This window comes from Urocitellus parryii, chromosome 4 (assembly GCF_045843805.1).
Source record: "Urocitellus parryii isolate mUroPar1 chromosome 4, mUroPar1.hap1, whole genome shotgun sequence".
NCBI lineage: Eukaryota > Metazoa > Chordata > Mammalia > Rodentia > Sciuridae > Urocitellus > Urocitellus parryii.
The window spans coordinates 13050900-13071909 of NC_135534.1; the positions used below are offsets into that span (position 1 = coordinate 13050900).

At 38.7% G+C, this 21010-nt stretch overlaps 1 protein-coding gene across 1 annotated transcript; it reads left to right on the top strand.

The window, feature by feature from the left end:
• The first annotated feature begins 4308 nt into the window (after window positions 1-4308).
• LOC113198796 (membrane-spanning 4-domains subfamily A member 4A-like) lies at window positions 4309-20796 on the top strand. Its single transcript, XM_026411641.2, has 7 exons — window positions 4309-4516; window positions 6410-6566; window positions 8677-8805; window positions 12683-12739; window positions 15834-15992; window positions 18521-18622; window positions 20509-20796. The coding sequence occupies exons 2-7, from the start codon at window positions 6426-6428 to the stop codon at window positions 20569-20571; spliced, it is 651 nt and encodes a 216-aa protein (XP_026267426.1). The 5' UTR covers window positions 4309-4516; window positions 6410-6425; the 3' UTR covers window positions 20572-20796.
• Window positions 20797-21010: the final 214 nt, after the last annotated feature.

The following is a 21010-nucleotide window of genomic DNA, read 5'->3' on the forward strand; positions in this document are numbered from 1 at the left end:
AGCAGTTTACTTACCCTCAGTCGCTCCCCGTGCGAGCCACCAAATGCCGCAGTCTGGCTGGGCACAATTCAGGAGCCACTTGTCAAAAGAAACTAACTTTATTTTTAGAACTACAAACGCCAAACAAAACAGCTCCAAAGGAAAAAACCCTCAGAGCCCAACTGCCACCACCGGCTTCCACAAGCCTCTCACCCCCACACCAACAACCACCTCCCACAATCCTCCTGCTCTTGAGGCCGATTGGCTAGGTCGCGTGGGCGGAGCCAAAGAAGTCCCCCAATGAGCAGTTCTGTAGTCTGAAGGGCAGGGAAACAGCCCAATGAACATCACCACAGAGGAGCCAATCAGCTAGATGTTGCTGGGGCCGCTGTGAGCCAATCATCAGCTGGCAGTCTGAAGGGCAGGGAAACAGCCCAATGAACATGACCTCAGAGGAGCCAATCAGCTAGATGTTGCTGGGGCCACTGTGAGTCAATCATCAGCCGGCAGCTGGAAGTTTGCTGGCAGCTGAAAGTTTGCTGGGGCCCCTTTGGCTGTGGCTCTCAACACTAGCCATTTTTGTCTTTCTCTTCTCCTTCACAAATTAATTAATGTAAACCAAACATTTGCTCTTTGAGGGTATCCAAAAAATACTGTTAAGCAGTAATTTTAGGGAAACCCAAATAAAATAGGGGTATTCAAAGCAAGGACACATGTAAATTTTAACCTTTAATGGAAAAAAGTATAGCAAACAATAAATGCAACTTCTATCTATACAAAGGTAATAACTCACAGAAAAGTCCTATCTATTTCAATTTCTTTTATGTAGCACATCATGTCCAATACTCATAAAAATTATGCTATATATTAAAGCAAAACAATGTTTAAAAGATTAAGCAAGGAACGGAAGAGGACTTGAATACAGTAGAAATTTTAGAATGATCAAGTCAGGAACTTAAAATAATTATGATGAATATTGTATTATAATGGGGAAAGTATAAAATATGGGGAATAAATGAACAATGTAAACCAAGATATGGATTCTTTAAGGAAGTATGAAAAACAAATGCTAGAAATCAAAAACTCTGTAATAGAAATGAAGAATGGGTTTCAGTTACATATCAGTAACTTGAATAGAATCAGTGAGCTTGAGGATATGTCAAATAATAGGCCAAAAGAAAAAAAATGTATATATCAGGGTATTAAAAAATTGTGTGACAAATACAAAAATTGTAACAGAAATTGGGAATACCAGACAAAGAAGCAAGAAAAGAACAGATGAAACATTGGAAGACAAATAATGACTGAGATTTCTCCAAATTCAGTGACAGATTTCAAGCCACAGACCCTGAAAACTCAGAGCAGAACATGAACAATAATTTACAGTACTATTATGCCTCAGATATATTGTATTCAAACTGCAGAGAATCAAAGATAAAGAAAATATCTTCAAAGTATCCAGAAGAAATGCGCTAGTCAGTTTTGTATCACTGTGACCAAAATACCTGACAAGAACAACTCAGAGGGGGAAAAGTTTGTTTTGGGCTCATGGTTTCAGAGATTCTATCCATGGTTGGCTCAGTCCATTGCTGTGTCCTGTAATGAGGCAAAAATCATGGCAGAAGGGCAGAGTGGAGGAAAGCTGTTGAGGTCTTGGTAGCCAGGAAGCAGAGACAAATGAAGAGATAGAGAGAGATAGGAGAATGGGGGAGAAGAGCAACCTTCTCAGTGTGTGTCCCTAGACATTACTTCCTCCAATTAGGTCCCATCTCCCTGTGGTCCATTTGGTTTTCTGTCTACTGGATGAGGTCAGAGCCTGCATGAGCCAATCACTGTGTAAAAGCCCCATCTCTACTCACATGAGACTCTGGGGGACATTCCAGATCAAAACCATCACAGGTATCTACCTCAGAGCTTGGCTGTGAAATCTAAAGTGTCTACATCTAAAGAATATAGGCTGGGGCAGAGTAAACATAAATCACTGTCAAATGTATACATTCTTGAATTCACTAAGTTGAAGGACTTTAAGAACTCTTTAAGAATCCCTACTAATCACAGAGCAAAGTTCAAAGACTTTGCTATGGACCGATGCTTGTATCCTCCCCAAAATCATCTGTTGAACTCCCAACCTCCACTGCAATGATATTAGGAGGTAGGAACTAGGGACTTCAGTATGTGAATATGACATTAGGATGGTGTTCTTTTTTTAATATTTATTTTTCAGTTTTTGGTGGACACAACATCTTTTTTTTTTTTTTTTGTGGTGCTGAGGATCGAACCTAGCGCCCCGGGCATTCCAGGCGAGCGCACTACCGCTTGAGCCACATCCCCAGCCCAGGATGGTGCTCTTGTAGATGAAATTAGTGCCTCCAAAAGGAGAAACACAACAGCTTTCCTTATCTCTCTGATCTCTGTGATGTGGGGATACAATGAGAAGATGGGCTCCTCCAACTAGGAAGACAGACTTCACCAGAACTACCATACATTCGAGATACATAGATACCCGTGTTTATCACAGTATGGTTCACAAATAGCCAGCTGTGGTCCAAAAGGAGATGAATGGATAAAGAAAATGTAAGTAACACACACACACACACACACACACACACACACACACACACACAGGAGGTTTATTCGATCATAAAGAAGAATGAAAGTATGCTATTTGCAGAAAAGTGGATAGAACTAAAAACCATAGTTTTCAAGTCACAAGTGAAAAAGTACTATATGTTTTCCCTCATATGTGAAGACTAGAGAGAAGATACAGGGAAAGTGAATTCCATGAATGCAGGTGGGGGTGACTGTTATGGCAGAGGGAGAAGATTGTGAGTAGGGAGGAGAAGGTGGGGAGAGTACTGAGGTGAAATTGATCAAATTGTGTGTTTATGTACATGCAAATATGCCTAATGGAACCCACCATACTCTATAATTAATATGCACCAATAAAAAAGAAGAAAGACCTGGCCAGGCTAGCCCATGCACTTCTCACCTCCAGAACTACAAGGAATAAAGTTCTTTTCCATAAGCCACCTAGACCCTGAGACTCTGTTACAGCAGCACAGACTCACTGAGAGAGTCCCAAAGGTGCCTAGGTGATCTCACTCTTCTCGTTCTCTCCCTCGGTTCTGGTCTGATTTTGAAGCTCTTTCTATTTCTTTGCTGCTCAGTGATGGTGATCTCCCTTGTCCTGTGGCTTTTCTTCATTTTCCCAGCTTGTCTGGAAAACCCTCTGTCCCTCATTCTCCTTCCAGTTGGTGTCTCCTGCTCTGGCCTCCAGTTAGAGATCCCCACCTCCAAAGCATCCTCTGCATCCCCAAGGTTGAGTAATTGGATCTCCTAGGAGGTCTCAGGGTGCTTTACCTTGCAGAGAAATAAATCTTCTGATACATTCGCTTGTCTCTATTTCCCAGGACTCCATAAACTCTGAGAGAAGAGATTTTTGCTATCATTTCTCACCGTTGTATCTGCAGCACATGGCAATTTTTCTCTAATAAAAATCTTGAATTAATAAAAAATGAACACCGTTTCACTTTCCTCCTCCATGTACAATGAGCATTGTTTTCATTTTGAAGATGAGAATCTTAGGTTCAGGAGAATAACAAGGTCATGCAATATCAGATGGTACTTAGGAAGGTGCTGTGTTAATTATTGCTGTGTGACCAACTTGTTGCTGTTTTGTGAAGATTAATGACGAATCTCCAGCAGCATAATTTCATTTTAATTATAAATTTAACTTATGTATAAAATAGTAACACATAGTTATGTAGGAAGACAAAGGTAACCCAGAAATGTGTGAAATTGCAAAAAAAGGGCTTTCCAAAAGGGTTCTAAACTGCATATAAATTAGTTTTGTGTATATTTTAGTCAGTTCTCCATTTCTTTAACAAAATACCCGAAATAATCAACTTAAAAGATGGAAAGGGCCAGGCACAGTGGCGCGCACACCTGTAATCCCAGTGGCTCAGGAGGCTGAGGCAGGAGGATCACAAGTTCAAAGCCAGCCTCAGCAATAGCTAAGCAACTAAGTAAAACCCTGTGTCTAAAGAAAATACAAAATAGGGCTGGGGATGTGGCTCAGTGGTTGAGTGTCCCTGAGTTTAATCCCTGGTACCTCTCCAATCCCCCACACACAAAAAAATAAAGACGGAAAGGTCTATTTTTGGCTCATAGTTTCAGAAGTTTCAGTCCATGACCAGTTGATGAGGCAGCCAGTTCAGCAGATTTCACACAATAGATGCACGCACCCTTGAACAGACCCCAAATCATTGTGCATTTCCGACATAAAAAAGGAACTATGCATAGGGACTTAGATTAGATCCCCAACTCTGCAGAAGGGAAAAAAAAGGAACTAGTTGTGTTTCTCAGAAATTCACAGCACAGCCTTTAGGATTTAGAAAGCTACTAGAAGAAGAATGAAGATTGAAATTGAGTGAAGTGTGGATCGTGGGGAACTCATTCTATCTGCACCAAGAACCTGAGGTGCTCTCCCAGAGCCTGGGCCCCAGCCGACACAGCAGGCCCTGCAGGCTGGAAGAAGGTAGATGTCCTTCCTTGACTTTGGGGATGATGGATTTCAGTTATTGGTTCTAGAATTCCCGGTTGTAGGAGGATTAAAAAAAAAATAAGGTCACCTGTCATGGCATAAGCTGGTATTCTGGATTGGGGTGGGTTGGGTGCTCCCTGAAATGCACATTTAGAACATTTGAGAAGCAGTCCTTGCTGTAGAGGATGGGGGCAAGGAAAGGTCTAAGGTTTCCTCAAGGCTAAAGCTGAGTGCTGTGGGAGGTTGATTATTTTGTTCTCCAAATGCATGGCCATTGGAAAACAGTAAGTATTATGTTAAACTTTTGGCCAAATATCTTACGTGTTCTCAATGTCTCTTCTTCTATGTCCTTTATTCTCTCTGAATTGTTGTTTTTATAATTGGACAGTTAAGGTCTGCTGCACGCAGAATCTGGGAGAGACAAGGGTTAAGTCAGAGTTCCCAGTCAATGCACTTCGCCCGGTCCTGTGACAGACTGTGGTCTGACCTGGTCCTCCAACAATCTGTGGCCGTATTCATGGGACACCCCACCCACCAGCTGAAGCTTCTGGGGAGGAGATGTGCTAAAGGAAGACACCTTGAAGATGATGAGCATTGTGGAGATCCGAAATAGACTCAGGGGAAAGTGGAACAAGGACACTCTCCTCTGATGAGGGATAAGACACTCAGAGAAACATTTTACCTAGAAACAAGTGGTCTTTGTGATCATATAACCAAATGACCTTAATTTGTGGGATTTCTCCCTTCTTCGTGGACTCTAGTGTATTACAAAACAGATTGCTGTCTCAGCAAATGTGTTTTGGATTTGATTTCTCCTTTATTCCTGTTTTCTATGTTTCTTAGAATGATATTTCTCTAGGGTAGTTCCAGCTATCAACTGATACATTCAGTTCCAGGTTTATAAATGATAGTTTATGATTTAGACCTCTGTGGCCAGGTGTCCAGTTTCTTTGAAACTCTAAAATTCCCCACAAATTCATCCTAATACAATTTTTATTAATAATCATTCCCCCTGATTTATAGGGACGTTAGTTGTTTCTCGGTTTTATTTTTTAAATAAATTTTTAATTCTGTCTCCAAATTATTTTTTGAAATTTTCTACAAGAAAAGAGAACAAGCATTGTTTTGTTTTGTTTTTTGGTTACATTCAATTCCTGTCCTTAACTCTTTTAAATTCATTCGTATTATGCATTCCTTGTTTATTACTCCTTTTGTTTTAATTTTTATAGTATTACTTTTTATTATTTATGATGTATCCTTTTGTACTTTCCTTTTATTGCTTTCTATAAATTTGAGAGTATGCTACTAAAACTAATGGTTTAAATTATTAAATTAAATTATTTTATTTTTTATAAATTGTATGTCTTTAAATTTTATAGTTTTATATTTCTCATTATCTGAGCTTCCTCCTACTGATTTCCATCAACTTATTTCTAGATAGTAATGGAGTTCTCTTGATCTGTCAATGATAAATTTAGGTAGATAATCCTTTCCATCTAAATCTGGATCAGTTACCTGAATATAGCATGTTTAGACATCACAACATCTTTTGCATGTTGGGCTACCAGTAAGAGAGAACACGCCTTCAAACTTTATTCTTTCATGGGGTCTGAGTGAAGCAGAAGTGATGTCAGAATCAACTGTGCCTTGAAGAACCTCAGTAAGCTTCCACTCAACATGTGAAGATATTGTGCACCTGAACACAGGGGTTTCTCTCTCTTTCTCTCTCTCCACTTCCCCTCCTTAATCGGTTGCTTCTTCCACTTTTCTGGCGCAAACAGCTATCATCTATAATGGGACCACAGTCCAGAGTTTGCAGATAGGAAGAAATCTGCCTCAGAGTGCCGTGTCCCCCTCTGGTCACAGAAATTTCATTTCTTATTCTAGCACTGTTTCTGTTGCCATGGCAACCGTGCAAGGAACAGACCAGACCACCCTGGAGGCTGGCTCTGCTGTGCATCTGGGACAGTCAAGGGCTCTACGCTCCCAGCTATGGAAAGAGATGCAAGAGAAGTTCTTGAGGGGAGAACCCAAAGTCCTTGGGGTAAGTCAGTGGTGGATCTGAGAGAAACTCACACCTATCAACCCAATACCACATACTCTGTTTCACTGCCTGGTAATACATCAACCAGACCTAGAATCATGGGTGCCTGATTTTGGTCTTCAGGCCTTACCATTTGAAAAATGTTAAAATGCTCCATCACATCATGATTTCAATACATTTGAGGTATGATGACGTCCAGATCCACTCCAGGTTGTGGGTCATCCAGGAGAGTTATACTTCACCCCGGTGGAGAGCAGCCAAAGAAGAGGCTCTGGATGGTAGCTGAGGTCCCTGTCATAGGCCTGTCTGGTAACAGATGGACCTTATTGTCCCTATATCTGTCTCTCTGCTTCCTTTTCTTATCCTGCTCCTCAGAAAATGAAAACAATCTATCCTCCAAGCCCTTGGATCTGGACTCTTAGGTGGATACACCTGAAAGAAATGGAGAGTTAAAGAACAGATTAGGGCAGATGAAAGGACATTGAGAATGGAGGTTATTTCCACTCCAAACGTCAAGCTACTGGGAAAAAAAAAAAAAGCCATTGTGAACAGTTTGGATTTTTTTTTTTTTTTGTATTCCACCATTTTATTTTTTGTCTTGGAAAAATACAGGGTTTTTTTGGTGAAATATGTTATATGTTGACATACACGAGGGCTCATTTTTAACATATTAATATGTATTTTAAATGGACTTTTTAAGAGTGGTTTTTAAGTTCACAGCAAAATTTTCTAATATGTACCTACAGATCTATCCTGCTCCGACACATGCATAACTTCCCCTTAATTAACCTCCCTCACGAGTGGTGCATTTGTTACAATTGATGAATCTAGATGGACACGACATTGTTAGCAAAGTTTCCTAATGGACATGAGGTTTCATTCAGGGTTTTGTACATTTTGTGGCTTTGGGAAAACATACAGTAACATGTATGCACCACTAGCATGGAGACAAACTAGTCACACTTCTTTAAAATTCCTCTGTGCTCTACATATTCTTCTTTTCCTTCCCGCAACCCTTAGCAACCACTGATCTTTTACTGGCAGCATGATTTGCTTTTCCAGAGTTACATAGTTGGACTTAAAAAGCATGTTATTCTTTATGAGTTTTGGTACATTCTGTGTTCAATCAGGATTCCTTCTACCGGGGTCATCACAAGTGTGGGCGTGGGCTTGCTCCCAGTATTCCTTTAGTATCTTTGAATGCCCCATGGTATCTGTAGTGACGCCTCCCCTTCATTTCTGGTATCAGTACTTTGTGTCTTGGATCTTGTTTCCTCCTCAGTTTGCCTGGCTAAATGCTTATTAATTTCATTTAACTTTTTTAAAAACAGCTTTTGCTTTTGTTGATTTTATCTATTGATTTCCCATTTCCATTCCGCTGACCTCTGATCTAATTTTTTAATCATTTTTTTCTTCTGTTAACTTTGGAATTAATTGGCTCTCTTTTTTCTTGTTTCCTAAAGTGAAAGCTTAGATGACGGATTTTAAATCTCTTCTAATTTGTACACTCAGTGCTATGAATTTCCCTCAAAGCACCGGTTTTGCTCCATCCCCAAAATTTTGATAATTTTTTTTTAAAAAATATTTGGATCCGTTGTAATGCATGAGGGTGATTGTGCTCCCACTCCCCTGGTTTTAGAACCCTGTATTCATACATTTGTTCTCAGGTCCCAGACCCCCACTAAGTGTTGTAATCAGCAATCATTTTTTCTTCCCCTGTACATACTCTCCTTTCTTCAGGTTACTTCTCCTTGCTGGAATAATTGCTCCCAAATCCCTGGGTGACCCCTGTCTGAGTGTGTGGCAAAGGAGAGCAACCACTGTTGGTAGAAGTAGCATCATGGATATCAGAAAAGCAGCTCAGGGCAGTTTGGGCACACCCCTTCTAACCTTGAAATCACTGGGACAATGGTCAATATTCTGAGGGATAATTTGTGGGAAGTTAGCAGAGTTCTTTATGTGAAGAAAGGTGACAAGAGGTCATCTGGGTATTTGAAAAGGCAGAGAATGAGGGTGACTTAGTGGTTGGAAAGAGGATGTCATGGACACTCTTTTTATGGTGAATGATCAGTTTTTGCTTTTTTGTTTTTTTTTTTTTAATAATTTCTAGGTTGTGCAGATTCTTATTGCCCTGATAAACCTCAGCTTGGGAATAATAATGATGAGTGTCCTGGTGCCATTTTATGAACCACACCCCATTTTATTTAACACAGCATACCCAGTTTGGGGGTCGGTGATGGTGAGTACTTTCTGTTATAATTAGAGATAATGTCAATGTTAATATTGTTAATATCCCAAGTTCTGGAATCCTATCTTGACTCTATCCTGTATCTCTTTAATTTTTTTTTTGGTGGGGGAATGCTGGGATTTAATACAGGGGTGCTTTACCACTGAGCTACATCCCCTACCCTTTTGATTGATTGATTGAAACAGGGTCTCACTAAGTTGCTTAGGGCCTCACTAAATTGCTGAGGCTGGACTTGAACTTGGGGTCCTCCTATCTCAGCTTCCTGAGACACTAAAATTATAGGTGTGCACCATCCAGACCAGCTATTTCTTAATTTTTTTAAAGTCCTGGGGATTGAACCTAGAGCTTTGTGCATGCTACGCAAGTGCTCTATCAGAAAACTACATTCCCTGACTTACATTTTTTAAGTTTGAGAAAGATATCTTAATGTTATTTTAGCTCAGTTTTTTCCTATTTAAAATGATAATAATAATATGCAACTCAGGAAGTTGACAGATTAAATGTTCTATAAACATGAATTAAAATATATGATAGCAGAAAGGAGCAAAATACCAAACTAGAATAAGGACCGTAGTGGCTAATCATTTCCAGGGTTAGTAAGGACTTCATCAAGGATTGTTGGCAGAATGTATCAAACTTTAAATTACTTGTTCTCAAATTAAAGAATAATGGACTTGCCATTATTTGCTTGAACTAATCAAGATTCACCTCCATGGCTGGGAAGGGTTCACATTTCCTTGAAATTCAAGAGAAACTGAGCAAATTGAGGGACGCCTCCTTTTGCAAGGAAGAAGAGACACTTGCCTGATATATAGGCCATGTAGTGTGTCTCACCCATCAATTATCAAATCTTAGGAAATTGTTCCCTTAGAAAATAGAACAGCTGTTATATAAACTTTTATTTTTTCTATGTTTAGTAATACCTACAAGTAAAACGGAATGAAACTAGAACTTTAAAAACTTTAAAAACTTTTCCCCCAGATAAAACACAACAGAGTCATTCCTAAGAATTGAAGGTTAAAAATAAGTATAAAATATCAAGTTTCATCTACTGAGGAGGAAAAAAAATGAAATTTATAAACTGGATCAATGTTAGAATAAGGGAGACCATTTGAATGTTGTGGGGTTTCCACTTAACCTGTAAATCTGAGCCTGAGAGAGTTCAAAGTTTTATTATATACCTGGTTTCTGTCCTTCCTCTTCAGTTTCCTGCAGTGTTGCAAAATTGGAAGAATTTTAAGAGCTGTTCTACTTCTGGGATGTTGCGCAACACTAAAGGTCAAATACTACTATTGCCAAGCCAAACTTTTTATTAAAATCTTACCATGATCTCAGCACTCTACTTAATATTTTATATGTGTAATTCTGCTTCAAACCATCACTACAAACTTTGGAGGGAGCATTGTCAGTAAGCTCTTGTACGGATAAAGAAACTGGAACCTGGAGAGGTTACGTAACTTGCCCAAGATTATCCCACTATTTGGTACAGGAATTGGGCTTCAGTAGCGTCAATATAATCCCATAATTGCACACATCCAACCTGTCGAGTGTTCTGACTCCTTTTTCCTTTCCTTACCAAGCCCGTTTTGGTAACAAATCTATGTAGTTTAGGCTGCCTATGCGTGGGGCAGGTTCAGGAGCTGCATTGGTCCACTGAGGAACCACTAGAGTATTGTAGGTGTGCCCACTAGATGAGCTTTAGCTTAACTGGATGATTGTCTCTTGCTGCCACCTTCCATTACTTTTTCAATTTTATTTTCAGGCTCCACCTGTACAACACCTCCTTTTCCCTTACACTGTACAAGTACCAACACCAAGAAACAATTATAAATATTTATTATTTTGACCTCTTTAATTACCCATCAACCTACATGTCCTTGAGTAGAATTCCATAAGCATAAAAGTATCCCCTCACTGGTTTATCCAAGTGCTCTTTTGCATTCTTTTGGAATATTGTAGTTTTATTCATAGGCATTTTCACATTTTCTGTTAAGATTTTCCCCATGAGATACCTTTGAACACAGAGTGCACATGTATATACAGTTCATCCCTCAATAGCCGTAGCGGGAGGGATCCAGGACTCCTAGAGTTGCCAAAAGGAGAATCTGGGACTGCTCAAGTGTCCTAAATCATCCCTCAGCCCTCCTTATCTGTGGATGTAGGCCTGTGGATCTGGAGGGCCAACTGTGTATATTTTTGCTATGGTAAATGATATACTTTTATACAATCCTATCTTCAAAAACACCAACACAAATATTGATTATGTGTGTGTGTGTGTGTGTGTGTGTGTGTATGATGCTTTCCCTGTGCCATACTAAATGTTCTTACCCTTTATAGTACCTCTCAATTGTGAATCTTGGATATTTGCTGTTCAACGGATATTCATAAATAATACTAATTTAGATCTTTGTTCCAAATATTTTTCTTATTTTTAATTATTTTAGTTAATGTATTCAGAGTGATATTGCATATTGCAAAATCTCATCGTGATTTTGACTTTAATGTGATGGTCCTCGGCTTTCCCTATTAAACATGAAAAAACTTTTAGACTTCCAAAAATGTTCTATCATGTTGTGTAAAATTGAATTCTTTATATCTTACAATTATTTATACTTATTATTTATATTTTACAAATAATTATATCTAAAATATAAATAATTATATTTGTTAACAACAATGTTATTTATATATAACAGTATTTATAATTTGATCTTTATTGACAGCAATGGTGAATCTTATTGGCTTATCAATATTGCAAATACAAAAAGCAATTACAAAGTTAATTTTCGTCTTAAATTCATTAATGCCATAAATTATGATAATATTTCAAAGTTAAAAATGCATTTGAAAAAAAAATCACATATATTCATGTTTTATTTCATGTAATGAAACAGCTAATTCTTTGTGCTACTTTTTGGCCCAAGGGTGATTAAGTTTCCATGAATTATTCTGTCTTGGTATTAGAAGTTTGTTGAGGAGGTTAATCAAACTATTTCACTAAGCCAATCAATTCTGGTATTAATATGAAATTTTGAGACATCTAAAATTGAACTTGAAAAGTATATACAGACACAAACCACTGAATAGTTGAAGTAAAAGACTCTGAGTTGACCTTGGCCATTTTAGCTAAATGGAAGATAATTTCCCAACTGATGAAACCAAATGAACTAATGTATTCTAGTCATCATTTAATAAGAAATTTGAATTTTTCTTTGCTATTAATTTACTCTTATTAATTTATTTCTTTGCTATTCATTTACAACTTTTAAAAGATATTTCAAATTAGAATAATTTTCTATTTCTTTTTGTTTTTAATATCTTATTCAATTTGGTACCATATTAGGGTTACTTCATATCTGGAATTTGGAATCTATTTTTCAATGCTTTCAAGCAATTTTTATGTGGGGGGTTGCAGAGTACTAGAGATTGAACCCAGGGGCACTTAACCACTGAGCCACATTCCCAGCACTTTCTTATTTTTTGTTTAGAGACAGGGTCTTGCTAAGTTGCTTAGGGCCTCGCTGCGTTGCTGAGGCTGACCTTGAACTTGCAAGAGCCACTGGGATTACAGGGATGTGCCACCAGGCCCAGCTTCGAGCGATTTTGATATCATTGCACTTAGATATTTTTTGAAAAGTTTGGTAAATCCCTGTAAGAATACATCTGGTAGAATTCCTCTGTTGTTTCTGGGGGGAAAAAAAACAGTTATTTGTAAACGTGTTTCTTCTGTAATAATTGACCTGCTTAACATATCTGTCTAATTTATGGATAACGTTTAGTAATTCATGATTTTATATATTTGTTTAAATTTTTCTCCCCTTCTTCTTCATCATCTTCTTCTTTTCCCTCTTCCTCTTCTTCTTCCTAGTTTATTATTTCAGGATCTTTTTCAATTGCAGCTGCAATCAGAACTACCAAAGGTCTGGTGAGTAATAGTTCCTCTTTTTTTCCTGTTCAAAGAGGATGAAGTGATCATCCTCTTTGTCACATGTCAATGGCAGAAAACAGATTTTTAGGTGTAACTTCATTTTATTTTTAAACATGATTTTTAATTAAAATGTATACATTCAAGATACTCTTGTGTGTGTGTGTCTGTATATGTATACACACACACACACACACACACACACACAAATAACTGATTGCCACCACAAACAGGCTAATTAATACATTATTCTCCTCCGATAGTTACCTTTTTTCCTGAATGTGATGAGAAAACTTAAGATCTACTCTTTTGTCCAATTTCAAGTATCCATTACTATTGATTATAAATACCACCCTGTGTATTATCTCTCTAGAACATCATCATTCTTTGTGACTAAAATCTTATGCCCTTTGATCATCATCTACCATGTTTCCTCACCCTTTTGCCCCTACTAACCACCATTCTACTCTCTGTGTCTATGAATGCAATGTTTTTGTGTTCCACATTCAAGTGTTTGAATCATTGGACCCAGGATTATTCCTGTTATTGAAAATGGCAGGATATCCTACACCTAAAAGTCTGAATAATACTCCATCGTACTTATACATACATGTTGTGATAGGTATCCACAGGTGGTGTCGATATTTAGAGATGAGTATCACAATTTCTTTTTCCTTCATCCACCAACTGACACTTCAGTGGTTTCTGTGGCTTGGCTATTCTGAATGACGCTGAGATAAGCACAGAAGTGCAGCTTTCTATGAAATCCTGTTTCCATTTCCTTTGAGTATATGTCCAGAGAAGTGATTTCTGGGTCATGTGATGGTTCTATTTTTAGTTTTTTTAGGAACTTCATAGTGTTTTCCATTATGGCTGTATCCATACATTCAGTGAAGAAGGATTTATTTTCTCTATATCCTCATGGTTACGTGCTATCTTTTGTCTTTTTAATGATCACCATCCCCAAAGGTAGGAGAGGATACATAATTGTGGCTTTGATTTGAATTTTACTCATAATTAGTGATATTAAGCACCAGGTCTTATATTTGTTGGCCATTTGTGCATCTTCTTTGGAAAGAGGTCTATTTTAAATTTACATTTTTATTTGTCTTTGGCATTGATTTGTAGGAATTCCTTATATATTTTGAAAATGTATATATCTTGTAAGTTATACAGTTTGCACACAGTATTTACATTAGAGACCCAAACAGGGCAATTAGGTAAGAAATAGCAAAAAAGATGAACAGAAAGGAAAGAGATGAAACTATAATTACTTATGGGTGACCCTATTATGGTCATAGTTTATCTAAATGAACCTATAGAAAAATAATGAGGATTTAAACTCAATGGCACTATTCCCCATGTATATGGCCAAAATACAAAAGTCAAATGTATGTGTGTGTATAACACATGTGCATGCATATACACACACATACACATACACATTCAAACACAAGCTAATGAACAGCTGAATTTTTTAATGTTAAAATTATAATAACAAAATGTAACCAAGCAATCATATTCAATATGTGTAAAAAGACGTTTATAATGTCTATGTAGGAGCTATATAAAACAAATGAAGGGATAAACTATGAAGAGGTAAAGGAAACTCAATGTTGCAATGATGTCCTTTTTTCCAAATTAATTTCTGGATCCAAAACGACCACCATTATGTGTAGGTAGCTTGTTTTATGGCAACTAGTTAGTCGAGTCTATTTTATATAAAAATCCAAAGGGGGACATATATTCTTATATAGAATTAAGGCCTGAAACCATAAAACTCCTTAAAAAAATAGGGACAAAACCCCTGTAAATTGGTTTAACTATGATTTTGTGGCTGTAAAACCAGAAGCATGGGCATAAAGGCAAAAATAAACAAGTGGAATAACATCAAACTAAAAAGTTCCTGCTTAGCAAAGGGAACAATTAGTAAAATGAGCAGGCAGCCGACGGATTCAGAGATATTTGCAAATCAGACTTTGTTTAAAAACTTCAGGAGAAATAATGAGTTGGAGTTGTCTTTCAAAAGCTATAGTCGAATAATTGGCTGATAATGGAATTACCGACATAAGACCAACTAGTTTGGCAAGGTGAGGGCTCTTCATGAAGATACAGAGGAACCCTGAGAAGGAATGTCAAGTGGGTTCAAATCTTGAAGCTTGAGACCCAGCCCCTGACAACAGTAGTACCAAGTATTGATGTGGCCTAATACTTATTGACTTATTGATGAGTACATTTCAACTACATCCAGAAAATGTTTTGAGTTTGCAAAAAAAAAAAAGAAACTCAGAATAAGATTTATTATATAAGAATCATTTAACACATAATGTTCATGCCAATATGTCTTTCTCAAAGCAAAAAAGAAAGAAAGAAAGAAAGAAGCCTAGATCTCAACAAATGTTTTCCTTGGCTAACGGCCATATTTGAATTATTATTGCTCAACAGATAAATAAACTCTAGAGCATGATCAGTATGATCTCTCCAAACCTGACCTTGGTCTATCTCCCTCATGTTTACTGACTTAAACTATTGAAATGTGTCTGGTGCTGTAACCCAGTAAATCTTTCACACTTTCCTAAGCAATTTTAGTTCTTATAAAAAGTCTCTGTTCTTCCACTGTGAGGAGAAAATATGGAAAAAGGAATACAGTGAGAGAATATACAAAAGGCATAGAGGCCTGACACATTGGCAGAATATAGAAAAAGATCGGTCAGGTACCTGTGGCAGACACCTGAATGCAAGACATGGATTTCTAGCTAAAATATAAAGGTCTTTGAAATCTCTATTAATTCTGTTCAGAGTTTATGTGCACATGGGAGTCACTGGAAATTTTATCCTGAAAATAACTGGATGATATTAGTATTTTGACAAGAGAATAAACTACTATAAAGAAAAAAAAAACATTGAAATCATGGCTACTATTTTATATATAAAATATATAATTTTATGCAGAAATACAATCTCTACTATAATGACTACTGAAATGATCAAGATAGGATGGTGCTGGGAAAGAGGTGGAGGGCTCGAAGTGATTGATGGAGATACAGCCGATGACATTATTGGGTAGCTTAACTGATTTTTATTCCTATTGCAGGTCCAAGCCAGTCTAGGATTGAACATAGCCAGCTCTGTGCTGGCTGCGTCGGGGATCATGCTCAGTATATCCAGCTTGAGCATCTTGTCATTTGAATACCATCAGTGTATCCATGATATGGTGGTAGAGGACTGTTCCCTGATCATGTCCATCTTAACTGTGAGTGCTTCCTTTTGTCATGGGACACTATGGTTCAAGCATATGGTTGAACCATATGGTTCGAGAGGTGGGAGGTTGCTGGCTCCAAAAAAAGCAATAAACTTTTTTCACTTGTTGAAGAGTCCGTATGGAATTTGTTTCTTTCCCTTCCTTAACTTCTAGAGACAACCAAGGTCCCTTGCCTTGTCATCCTCTCTTTTAATTTGTTCTTTTTAGTTATAGATGACAGTAGAATATATTTTGAGATACTTATACAAACATGAAATATATCTTATTCTAATTAGGATTCCCAGTCTTGTGTAGGTATATGACGTGAAGATTCACTGTGGTATATTCATAGATGTACATAGGAAAGTTATGTTAGATTCATTCCACTTTCTTTCCTATTTCTACCCTCCATTCCTTCCCTCCCCTTTGTTTAATCCACTGAACTTCTGTTCTTCCTGTGGCCACCCCTTGTTGTGTGATAGCATCTGCATATCAGAGAGAACATTTGACCTTTGGTTTGGGGAGATTGGCTTATTTCACTTAGAATGACAGTCTCCAGTTCCATTCATTTACCAGTCAGAATTTCACTTTTCTTTATGAATGAGTAATGGTCCATTGTGTATACGTATCGCATTTTCTTTATCCATTCATCTGTTGAAGGGCACCTAGGTTGGTTCCATTCCTTAGCTATTGTGAATAAACATTGATGTGGCTACATCATTAGAGTATTCTGATTTTAACACCTTTGGGTATATGCTAAGGAGTGGGATAACTGGGTCAGATGGTGGTTCTATTCCAAGCTTTCTGAAAAATCTCCATACTGCTTTCCAGAATGGTTGCACCAATTTCCAGTCCCACAAGGTACCTTTTCCCGTACATCCTCGCCAACATTTATTATTACTTGTATTAATAATTGCCGTTCTGACTAGAATAAAATGAAATCTCAGTGTAGTTTTAATTTGCATATCTCTAATTGCTAGAGATGTTGAACATTTAAAAAATATGTTTGCTGATGATTTGTATTTCTTTTGCAGTTTCTTTGTCCATTTACTGACTGAGTTATTTGGTTTTTCCGAGTTCTTTATATATCCCAGAGAGTAATGCAGTATCTTAGGTGCAGGAGGCAAGATTTTATCCTATTCTGCAGGCTCTCTCTTCACGCTCTTGATTATTTCCTTCATTGTAAAGAAGCTTTTGAGTTTGAGACCATCCCATTTATTGATTCTTGACTTTACTTCTTGAGCTTTAGGAGTCTTGTTGAGGAAGTCGGTTCCTAAGCCAACACGGTGGAGAGTTGGGCCTACTTTTTCTTCTAGTAGGTGGAGGGTTTCTGGTCTAATGTTTAAGTCTTTGATTCATTTGGGATTAAGTTTTGTGCAGACTGAGAGATAGGGGTTCAGTTTCATTCTACTACATATGGATTTTCAGTTTTTCCAGTACCATTTGTTGAAGAGGACATCTTTTCTCCAATGTATGTGTGTGGCACCTTTGTCTAGTATGAACGAGATAACTATGTTCATGTGGGTTTGTCTCAGAGTCTTCTATTCTGTCCCATTGGTCTTCATGTCTGTTTTTGTGCCGATACCATGCTGTTTTTGTTACTGTAGCTCTGTAGTATAATTTAAGGTCTGATATTGTTATGCCTCTTGCTTCACTTATCTCACTAATGATTGCTTTGGCTGTTATGAGCCTCTTATTTTTCCAAATGATTTTCATGACTGCTTTTCCTATTTTTTATGAAGAATGGCCTTGGAATTTAACTAGGAACTGCATTCAATCTGTAAAGTGCTTTTGGAAGTCTGGCCATTTTGACAATGTTAATCTGCCTATCCAAGAACATGGGAGATCTTTCCACCCTCTAAGGTCTTCTTCAATTTCTTTCTTTAGGGCTCTGTAGTTTTCATTGTAGAGGTCTTTCACCTCTTTTGTTAGATTGCTTCTATCTTCCAGTGGTGCCGTATTTTAAAGTGACTTTGACTTTTGTGTCTTCTGCCTCCTGCTTCCACTTAGCAGGATGGGTTTACTTGAACAGTGCAGGATTATTCTCCCATTTCAGCTAATGAACAACTTTTCCTCCATCTGAAAGCTTAATTCTCTTTGCCATTTCATCTAACACATCTACAAGTTCTAAGAATGGGGATGTGGACTGCTTGGGTGAATTTTTATTCTGCTTAGAATATTTAAGATGTGAGATTTGATTACTGCATTAACTATATGGAGTTACTTGTGTTTGAAAAATCTTTACAATTCCCTGCCACCAACTTTTTCAAAGCTCTTTCATATTCTGTGTCCACAATAGCATTGAGATGTAGAGAACGGGGGGGGGGGTAGAGGGGGGATGATTATTTCATCAGCCAAAAAAAGTGAGAGAATAGGTGACATACAGTGTTCCAAGAATTGGCCAATGGTTGTTCATAATTAGGAGCCAGAATTCTATACTCCTGGCCCATACTTTTTCTCTTTGGGCATTCTATTAATTTTAAATGTAGGAACATATTGTCTGGATTCCTCATGTTTCTTTGGTATGAATTTATTTTTAGGGTGTAGATGCTGTGATGTTCACTTTTAGTGTGCTGGAATTCTGCATTGCTGTGTTCGTCGCTGCCTTTGGATGCAAAGTGACCTGCTGCAACCCTGGTGGGGTGAGTATATTGGCCGTCATTGAAGACATCTCTACCAGTTTTCTATTGCTGTGTGGTCGACTTCATAGACCTGGAGGCTTAGGACAGCACAGGCTGATTATCTCAGTTTCAAGGATCAAGAGTCTAAACACAGATTAGCTGCATTCACAGAGCTGGTGGAGCCCATGATCTCATATGAAGTTTCTAGCCCTCTTCCATGCTCATGTGGCATGTTCCATTCTTGGACTCACAAGACATACTTCTCTGAGGACAGTAGGACAGCATATGTCTCAAGTTCTTTCAGTCTTTTTATTTATTTGTGTGTTTGTGGTGCTGGGGATTGAACCCAGGGCCTTGTGCATGCGAGGCAAGCACCCTACCAAGTGAGCTATACCCCCAGCTCTCTTTCAGTCTTTTTTAAAGGGCTCACATGATTAGGTCAGGTTCATCCAGAATAATGATATACTCAAAGCCAAAGTGATCAGTAAACTACTCACAGGAGAGATATCCCATCATATTGACATCGTATTACAAGAATATGAGTCACTGAGTGTGATCTTAGAATTCCGCCTGTCACCGTGGCTGAAGAAAGGCTAGGTTTCCCCATCCTTACCTTCTTAAAAGGCATCTTTTAAAATCCAAAGAAGGGAAACACTTTACAGTGACGAGATCCCCAGAGAATGCCGGACTTTACTCTGTTATTCTACTACAAAACCTTCCCTGGCCTAATGAAGAAAAATGAGGCATCCAACTTCTCCACCAGTTGTGCACATTTGGCCATTGTGTTACCTGAGGCCTGCAGCAGACTCGCCAGGTGGCTAAGTGGAAAGAAAGTCATCCGAAGAGAGGAAAGTGGGAAATGGACAGAGAAGAAACCAAGAAAGAAATTATAGGAATAACAGGGCAGGAGGAGCCTCCAAACATTGAGGGTTCCAGAGAAGTGGCTAGTAAAACCTCAATAGCTGCTCATTAGCTTCATTACCCAAAGGCCCTTGGGCAGCAAAACTCACAGACAAATATAGAACAACAGTTTAATGAGACTGCTCTTGTGGTTCTCATTTCTGTTTGCCTCTTTGCCTTCTTTGGAGGCTCCCAGGCCACACCACACAACTAACTCCCCCACAGAAGAGACAGGAGCTAAATCACCTGAAGTCTCATAGTGGGTTTTTCATTATTAAGGCCCCAAATGTGTGAGTTTCTCAGAAATTAACAAAGATTTTGTAATTTCATGGAATGAGGCATTTTATTCTCATTGAGAGAAGCACTTGGGCATAGAGGCAGATTTTAGGAACTTTAAAATCTCAGCATGTAAGTGTGATCCCTTCTGCTCTGGAGTCGTTGGAGAGCCAGTAGCTGCTGCTCCCTCTACTCTCCTGAGTGAATCCAGGAGAGCAGTGGCTTCAAGTCATTGGATGTTTAGTCTCCATGTCTTCCTGCTTCTGCCACTGTCCCCCAAAGCTTCATGTCCTGCTGAGTTTGTGGAAGAATATTCCGTAGTTTCCTGATAATTCCTGCCACCCTGGGCCAGTGTGGGTTCGGTAGGGCTTTATTGTGGCAGCAGATCCTGATTTGGGTGTGCACTGTCATCAGCACGAGTAACCTGGCTTGGAGGAGCAGCCCGGCATTTCCATAGCACCTGGGCTAGGGGTGACTCCTCAGGGACCATCATCCATGCATAAGATGGATCCACTCTAAGGCTCAGCCCCAGCCACCACATCTCAGGCCCAGAGCATCCCTGGGTGAGGCTCCTGGATCCAGCCTGGTCTGAGGAACGCCTGAGAGCCCACCAGGCTGCTCTGGATGGAATTCAGAGAGGGTGGCGTGGACGCTGCAGATGACATAAGTGGGTGGGGAAGGGAGGCCTGACATAGTTTGGTCGCTCACCTGCATTCTCATGTGTTTCACAGGTCGTGTTGATTCTGCCACCAAACCCTCCGGTGACAGAAAGAGCATCTGCTGCACCTTTTTAAGGAAGTTTGATGTCACATCAAGAGAAAAATGTTCCAGAAAAATCTATTCTGAATTTTAAGCAAGAACCCCATTTGGGAAAGTGCCAGAATCCAACTCTAACCTGTCTCTCTATCTCTGTCTTTCTGTCTATAAAAGCTCAGGATCATGTTCCCATTCCCCCTCAGGAACTCAGCGATGCATTCCAATGGAATTTTAGCAGAATATTGGAAGCTGAGTAAATAAATCATGCCTTTGGTGGTCAACAGGACTCGAGTGTCATTCATCCATCTTCAGGGCAGTACAATGGCAAAGAAGCCTTACCTGTGAGGGGCTGGAGGACATTACTGAAGTGGGCACCATGAGTCCTTGATGCAGACCACATATTCCTGCTTCCCTGTCCAGTGCTATTCCTCCCATTTGCTTGTTTTCATTTTTTGTTTGTTAAATCCACCTTAAGGG

Coding starts and splice junctions, on each gene's coding strand:
- LOC113198796 (XM_026411641.2), top strand. CDS start 6,426: ATGGCAACCGTGCAAGGAACAGACCAGACCACCCTGGAGGCTGGCTCT. Junction 15,993..18,520: donor TGATCATGTCCATCTTAACT/GTGAGTGCTTCC, acceptor ATTTATTTTTAG/GGTGTAGATGCTGTGATGTT. Junction 18,623..20,508: donor CCTGCTGCAACCCTGGTGGG/GTGAGTATATTG, acceptor TGTGTTTCACAG/GTCGTGTTGATTCTGCCACC.